General features: G+C 49.7%; 1 protein-coding gene across 1 annotated transcript; it reads right to left on the bottom strand.

Moving 5' to 3' along the window:
- Positions 1-244: 244 nt before the first annotated feature.
- On the bottom strand, positions 245-7,546 carry LOC136104099 (ral guanine nucleotide dissociation stimulator-like 1). The gene is made up of 11 exons (XM_071810589.1): positions 7,466-7,546; positions 5,290-5,505; positions 4,957-5,060; positions 4,665-4,806; positions 4,249-4,335; positions 3,918-3,950; positions 2,797-2,918; positions 2,484-2,562; positions 1,452-1,595; positions 553-667; positions 245-363 (listed from the first exon to the last, which is right to left on the bottom strand). The coding sequence occupies exons 1-11, from the start codon at positions 7,544-7,546 to the stop codon at positions 245-247; spliced, it is 1,242 nt and encodes a 413-aa protein (XP_071666690.1).
- Positions 7,547-8,228: the final 682 nt, after the last annotated feature.

Genomic DNA, 8,228 nt, shown 5'->3' with positions numbered 1-8,228 from the left:
ATGTTCCTATAGAAGTATGGAAAGATTAAATATGATAAAAACATCAAGTCTTAAAATACATTAACTGCAGACAGAAACTGGAAAAAAGTTAATATACTTGTTATATAAAGATTAAATATTATACAAAGCTCAAACATTATCTACAGGTCACATATTAAAATATATCAACTCCAGACTAAACCTGGGGGGAAAAAAGTTTACATACTCATAATATACACAGTAAATCTTATACAGAGCTCAGCCATTACAATCCATGAAGTGCAGGCTCCTCCTGTGCTGCAGCTTTTCTTCTCAGGACGAAGTCGAAGTTGGCCTGGGTGTTCATGGCGTAGAACACGTTCGCCTTGGGTGGGATCGCCAGCTCTGCAAGAGAGGGAGCAGAGCGAGCGTTAATGGGCGCCCCACTCAGCGTTAGGGGTTTGTTCTCACCGGCAGCTGGGACAACGTGGCGATGGCGTTTCTGACGTCGCTTCGCGTGTTACTCTTGCCGGCAAAATGCAGCAGAGCTCTTCAAGCAGCAGCAGCAGCAGCAGCAGAGTTCTGCTTCCCCACCTTTGTCCGCAGAGATGATCTGGACCAGCTCGTAATCCTCAGCCGAGCCAGACTGCAGGTTGTGCTTCTCCATGGCTCGCTGGATGACAGCAGGAGCCTTCTCTTGGTTACTCAGCTGCAAAGAGAGGGTTGCAATGAGGGCTTCTGCTTTATTCACTCTATAATGATTTAATAATTAGCAAAGGCCTGTCTTTCTGCAGACTGCTTGGTCCTGGAACGATTTCGAAGAACTGAAAAATTACAGTGGCTTAGTAACTAAGTCGTAGATTCTGCCAGACACTAAAACACGCTCTTTCTGACACCTGGTGGTGGAGTTAGTTCAAGACAACAGACACTGCTCTAGAAATGCAGCAGCAAATCACAGCCTCTGCTCTCCTGAGCAACCACTCGCAGAGGTGAGACCTTGTTCTCAGCAGCCATCGAATCCACAGCAAGAGCTGCCCCAGCTGCTCTTTGCAGACATCCATTCATCCACAGTCTCCCCTGCTAAACACTTTCTGTGATGTCCTGCAAAGATTCTGGGCCTTGGAGCTGGGTTTGCTGGGGAAGGGGCACCTTGCGTCACAGCTCACACACCCCAGTGCTGAGCTGGACACACAACAGCCGGCGCTGGCAGAAGAGCAGGGGCAGCAAAGCTGGCACTGGCTCAAAGTGCTTCCCTTGGCATTGTTGATCAAATGCAAGCTTCAATTTCAAGGCCAGAAACCTTGAGAGATGCTCTTTGCAAACCTCTCATTCATCCCCTGCTCCACATGTTTTGATTTGTAACATCTGTCATGTTCCCTGTCAAGGAGGTTTGATCAGGGAATAGGTGTTTCCAAAACTAAAAGCACCATTCAAGTCACCTGGGGTGAAAACACCACCCACAGTCACAGCGCTTTGCTGTTCCCACCACTCACCAGGATGCTCCTGTAGATGTTGCCGCTTCTGTCCTCTTCTACGCTGGTGCGGATGATGCAGCTGTCTCCGCTCTGCTGGTTGTAGAGGGGCAGGACTGGCGGCACTTCTTTTGATGGAATGGGAGTCACGGAGCCGGGGCACTTCTTGGAGCACTTGTCACCAGATGGCAGCAAGGGGGGAGATGAGATCAAACACATTCATTACCATTTAATTTCAAAGATCCAAAAGCTAAAGATGACACTCTTCAGCACAACAGCCTTAACGAGGGCTTAGGCAACCCAGTTAAGGCAGCTTAGGACAAGAGAGCAGAGTCTGCAGGACAAAGCTCCCTGGGAACGGAACCCAGCCCAGACAAGGCTTGGTCTGGGCAGTTCCTGGCAGGTCAAAGCACAGGGCTGGCGAGCTCTGACCTCACCTGCTTCTCACTCGCTCAGCTGCTCTGCCTGCCCCAGAATTAGGCTGGGCTGATGCACATGAGCCCTCCCCCCAAAATCGCCTTTCCCAGAGCTCAGGTCCCTCCATTCCACTGCCAGCAACGCTCCAGTCAAGACCCACAGGCTTGGGCAAGCGCCTGGGGCCGCCGGCAGCGTCAGCAGCCTCGCACAGGCTGTTTGTGCTGAACACAGGGCCCGGGCCCTACCTTGTGCTGAGGCTCCTCAGCAGTGGCGGTGGGAGGGACGATGGTGACGGTGCTGTCCCCAGAGCTCCCACCTGGAGCAGGTTTGGGCTGCGCGTTGACGGGGGTGCTGTGGGCGCTCACCCCCAAGCCCAGGAACGGCCTAGGGGTGAAAAGAAAGCACAACAGAGCTGGGCTGAGCAAAGCTGTCACTTGCTTCAACAATCTGACCTGCTGTTGTGTTTTCCTATCGCGAGTGGCCTATTGCTTGTGTGTATTTATCAAATTAGACTCTGTCCTTATTTGCACCGCAGTGCTCTGGATCCCCAGCCAGGTTTGTCAGCTGGTGTTTGATTTATTCCAGTTCATATTCAGGCACCAAACCCCCTCCCCGTTGTACTCACAGGCTGAATCTCTTCACCACGCTCTTCTGAGCTCTGCCCGATGCGGTGCTCTTGTCAGCTGCTCCTTCGATTTCACGTGAAAGACGGAAACTGCAGAACGGGCAATACCATTAGTGAAATATCTCAGAGTGGCCGTATTTGAGAAGCCCTGGGTCACTCCCACGTCCCAGAGGGTTCATCCCCACAAGGAGGAGCGCAGCTCTGTGCGTGTGTATTTCCACTCTCCGGGAGCAGCTCCTGGCAGCGCAGAGCTCAAGGCTGAGAGAACCTGAACCTGCCTGCGGGGGAAGAAAAGCTGCTTCGCCAGCCGGGCTGAGACCCTACCTCTCCTCATCACTTAAATGCCGCTGCCTCCTAAACCACTGCACGAATTTCTCATCTTGTGCCATGCAATAGCTGTTACATGAGGACTGCAACAGCTTAATCTGTGTGATTACTTCAAACTCCTAAGAAAACAAATAATAAAATAGGAATTCTAATTAGAAAAACAAAGCCAGTCTCGTTAATACACTAAACACACGCAGCAACAGATCCAGGACAAACTGAGTTGGACCCGCGGGTCGGTTTCAGTTGAAGAAGTGACTATTTCGAGAACCACTGTTTCAAACGCTGCAACTCTGCAGCTCACCCTTCCCGTCACCCCTGCGTGGCCAGAGCGGCGCCGAGAGAGGAATCCCGCTCTGTACGTAGGTGGTTCTCAGGCACTAAGCAAGGAAAAGAACGAGAGGTGCCTGTGATGACAGCAGAGCCTGATCCTCCCCGGCTCTGTGCACTCACACTTGGCCCAGGGGAACACAAAACGCTGCCCCCAACGTGTGACTGGAACGCGCTGCTCTTCCCTCACTCCGCTTGCACACACGCTTGCCCAAAATAATTCTGTCCGAGATCTGGCGCGACTGCCCTCGGACAGAGGAAACCTCGGCACCTTCGCTCCTACTGATCCATGACCAACAAGGCTCAGGCTGGAAGGCAACGCTCAGCCTTGATTTCTCGGTCCCAGGTACCCGCTTTGCTCTCTGCACCTTTTACCCACAACTATTTACTGCAGCACAAGGAAGATGGTCACAGACTGTATCTTGTGGCCAGCAAAGGTCTCACGCCAGCAGGTCTGATTTGCTCCCAGCACACAGAACGCGCTCGTGTAACGTGTTCCCGTGAACACCAAACGGGGGGAACGTGCCCCAGACGTAAATCCCGTGGCAGCGAGTGCCCTGCAGCTCCTCTTCCCCTGCTGCCCGCATCTAAAAGGAATTTCTCTTCCCGCGCTGCCCCTCACAGCCCGGCAGAGGTTCACAGCGTGCCGGGGACTGTTCCTTCCTCACCCTCTGAGTAACGTGAGCGCCTGTTGGATACGCCCGAGCAAAGACAACAGGCCTCACCAAGAGAACGCTCTAGCAGAGAGCGTCAGGCACTAATGATCACAGAACAGTCACCGTTCCACTTACCCTTCGCCGCTTCTCAAAATTGATCAGGCCGCCCTGTTGGAAGGACAGAGAAGGGATCAGAGGAGAAGAGCACAGGCTCGGCTGGACTTAATCACAAACAGGATGAAGTAGCGACACCAAGGGAAAGGCCAGAGCTGTCCTGACCAAAGGCCTCTACAAAGACCTCTTTCCAGCTCTAGGATAAACCACAGCTCTCGTGTACCTGGGTCTATTTAAATAGAGTCCTCCATTTTTAGGAACTGCACCAGCACCCAGTGGAAGATGCAGGAGCAGACACAGTGTCTGCAAGGGAGGGAGGATATTTAGGATTCCAAAAATTGCCCCAAATTACCTCGAGATAGTCCTGAAGGGCTGTGTCCAGCATGACAAGGTCTGTTAGGAAGGTACCCAGGTAAGGTACCGTGCCTTGTGTGACTCCCTGCAAACGGTCAGAGCAATGGTGGATTAACTGACTGAGAAGTAATAATAATAATAATACTAATTAGAATTCTCCTGTGGAAGCAAACAAAACACATGTCGTCTGCTTCACCAAACAGCACTCTTGTAAATGACGCTTTCACGACATCACCCTGGTATCTCAGCCAGCAGTTCATGTCTGCACAGAGCGGTATATAAGCCAAAGCGCTCATTCGTAACTCCTCTGCGTCAAATCTCACTGTGCGCCACCTCTCGCCCCAGCAGTAAAGCCGGGATTTACAGACCCATCTTCCCCAAAGCACCACATACGGGAGCTCATTGGTTAGGAACAGGGCTGAGCTCGGCTTTGGTTGAGATCATAACTTGGCAACTCAAGCTAATTCCCACCTTCATCAGCAGCTCCCTGCTCATCGCAAAGTTGTCAGAGTCGGAGAAGATTTCTGAAAGCTCCTCGAACATCAGCATTGTGTCCCTGTACAGGAAAAGATTAAATCATTTAAGTTGTTTGTAAGCACTCTGAATCAGATCAGGGTACTATTTTTTTCTCAACAATCATTAACAGTTGGGCACAGAAAAGATAAAAGCACCAAAACACATCCAGTGACACACTGCACAGCCTTACTTTGGAACGCAGGCCCAGGTCTTCTTCAGGCGATAAACCGAGGTGGACTGCAAGGCGGAAATGATGGCCTTCAGAGATGAAAAGTTGTTCAGGACCCTACATTGCTGTGAAAGGAGCGGTCAGAAACACAGGAGCGTTAAACGTCAGCATCACCAATAGTCAGAGCTCTTCTGTCTGCCCCGTGTCCTGCTTGCTGCACATTCTCCCTGCTAAGCGGGCAGCTCTACAAATACTGAGCATCAAAAATATCACTGACCAACAACCCCCCTGTCCCCTCCCAGCTTCACGGCACCCGCACAAGGAACGTGAAACAGTCGTGAATAAACGCTTTACACGTGCGATACGGATCCACTTCTCCAAGATCTTCGCTCGCTGCTGTGTCTTTAGTTCTTTGCTCTCCAGGATGGTGCTGAGCACGCAGTTGGTGACGGCATTGAACTGCGAGATGGTGGCTCTGATGCTCTGTGCCAGCTGTTTGTTCTCCTTCTTGTCCCTTCGGGACCAGATGCAGCCCAGGCAGTGGTGGGGCACAACGTTCTGGAAGAGTGTCTAGAGGGAAACAGAGGTGTCCAACTCAGCCTGGATCGCTACTGCCCACAGCAAGAAATGCATGGTTAGAGTACAAACTGCATCTGAATCTAATATGGTATTAAAAGGGAAATATTGATTTTCTCTCCAGTTTAAAATATACACTTTGCTATAACTCTTTAGGCCTGACGCCCTAAAAGAACTGTCAGATAAACTGTCCTAGCAAAATAACAGACACCTTTCTATCACTTACTTTACCAAGGGGAAAGATTTCTATATAGTGATATTTTTGAAGGAGATTGATACAAATAAGCCAAATCGAACACTACAGTTACAAAGTATTTATACATCTTCAGGTGAGGTAGCCTAAGATACAGTCAAAATACGCTATTTCTGAAGGGTCAAATATTAAACTTTGGAAAAGAGGCCACACAGTCTACATTCACACTGTAAAAAAAAAGACAAACACCTTCAGAAGAACTGAACGAAAAGCCCAATCAATGAAGCAAGTTTGGATAACCAAGTTAAGTTAAAAAACAAACAGACAAACAAACAATGAGAAGCCCAGAACTATTTCCCCGAGCATTTCAAGTAACACGTATGATCTACATACCGCGTCCATGTATGTCAGCTGTTCTGCCACCGGGTCTTCTTGGAACAATGAGAATTCTTCTGGGCCGCTGATCTCCAGTTCCTCTTCCTCATCCGGGTTGCAGGGAGAAAGGCTGTGGAACGCGTCTGGCCAGCGGGGAAAACACGAGTCAGTGAATTTATACAGAAAACAAGTAATCAAAGCAGATATTTGGAAAATCACTACATAGAAGAGCAGAACATGCAAAGGGACCTGCCTGGGGTAACGGCCTCACTGTGCTGCATATTTTAGGGAGAAAGAGAAGGACCCGAAGATTAAATGGGCAAAGAGAAGGTAGAAGAAAAAGAAACAGGGAGAACTGAGCTGTTCAGGGTCTCTTACCTGAGAAGTGCCTTAACCCATTCACTAACCATTCTTTGGGAAGAAAAAACCTACCAACCCCCCCCCAACAACTCCTTATTAACACTGCAGAACTTTGATAATCTACTTGTCAGCATTTATGCATTCTATAGTCTGAAAAACAGCTGAACTGCAAAGAGACAAGACTGCAATTATACCCCCAAAATATTATACTGAATATGCTCTTATGTCCACGTTTCAAGGGAAGAGGAGGAGAAGGGAGCAAGACCAGTTGGAAAGTTAAAACATGCTTTGCTAGTACTACTGATGAGGAGAGAAAGTAATGCAAAATATACAAAACCAATCGTGGCTCCAGCAGCTGCAGGACAGGCCCCCAGATGCCCTGGGCTGGACTCGGCAGTAAACCAGAGCTGGATTCAGGGCTGCAGGGCCTGGAACCACGCCTAGGATGGCAGGCAGGCTCCTCTTCAGATGCCGGCCATGGACGAGGAGAGCGAGACCCTGGTGATCTCCCAGTTCCAGATGCTGCACAACGTGGAAAACCTACCGAGCTGGTCACTTTGGGTCCCCTGTTCTGGCCACCCCTCCCGGCAAGTCCGCCCCTCTCACGGGATGTGCAGAATTGATCAGCAGCCTTGGCTGCCGCAGCACTAAGTCTAAACCTGGGCCTTTTCAGCACACCAGTCCTACCGTTATGTGCTCCAGAGCCAACGGGGACTGAAAAACACGCAGCCAATGTGAGAATAATGCATGTAGAAGAACTTAGTCCCCCTACTAAGGCTGGAAGTTGATTCCAGTCTTCATTCGCATACCACATGAGCCCTTACGAATTTTCGGCTCACGGCACAGGAAGCTTTGTGCCCTGGATAAGGGGACATGTCAGGCTTGACGCTGGGAGAACACAGAGACAGCAGAGAAAGGTACTTTACCATCATTCTCCCGTTCTTCTTTCCGGAACTCCTCCAGGAGGTTCTGCGCCTTCTTCTCCAGGTCAGAGCCAGGCATGTTCTTCTTCAGATAACTCAGCACCTTCTGCAGACACACGTAGTCGGGTGGCTCTCGGAAATTGTCGGCACACTGGTCAAGCCAGGTTTGTAAAATCGATGCCATCGCACTGTGAGCAAATTCAGAGAGAACACATGGGTTGTGTGCAGCAGTTATTGATGCAATCGCATGGATCTGTACCTAATATAACAACAGGAACACTGAGACATTCATCTCCCACGTGAAGGCAGTACGGACACTTCTGTGAGCACAGAATTTAATTTGTTCTTTTTATGCAAGAAATGTTATTAATACTTCATAGGAAACTAAAGGCTGCTTCTTCAATTACACCTTGAGAAACCAGCGCAGTCATTCAAAATCATTAAAGATTTTCTCTGCGTTGTATTATTTGATGTTATGAGACAGCTGATACCCGGCCTTTACACAAGCCCCTTGAAGCAAACAGGGCTGTGAATTGTCACAGGAAACAATAGCTCTGCTGCCCACTTCCCGCTCCAGCACCGAACCCTGACTGGGGCTCGCTGGGCGCTGCAAAACCAAACTTACGTCCTGAGCACTGTGCTGGATCCGGGGGAATTCTGCTTTCCATGTTCTTCAGAGCCCGAGATCTCCAGGTTTCCGTATCTGAAAAAATGAGATGGCTGTTTAGAGGAACCTCTACTGAGCAACCCAAAGCGCGTAATCCATATACAATTGGCATAAACATATAGATATTGGCATATTCATATACGATTGGCATGAAGACAAGGGCTTCATGCTGGACAATTCCACCGTGGCTGGGGAGCTG

The sequence above is a fragment of the Patagioenas fasciata genome, chromosome 6 (genome assembly GCF_037038585.1).
Source record: "Patagioenas fasciata isolate bPatFas1 chromosome 6, bPatFas1.hap1, whole genome shotgun sequence".
In the NCBI taxonomy this organism is placed as follows: domain Eukaryota; kingdom Metazoa; phylum Chordata; class Aves; order Columbiformes; family Columbidae; genus Patagioenas; species Patagioenas fasciata.
This window is presented reverse-complemented; position numbering and strand designations above follow the sequence as displayed.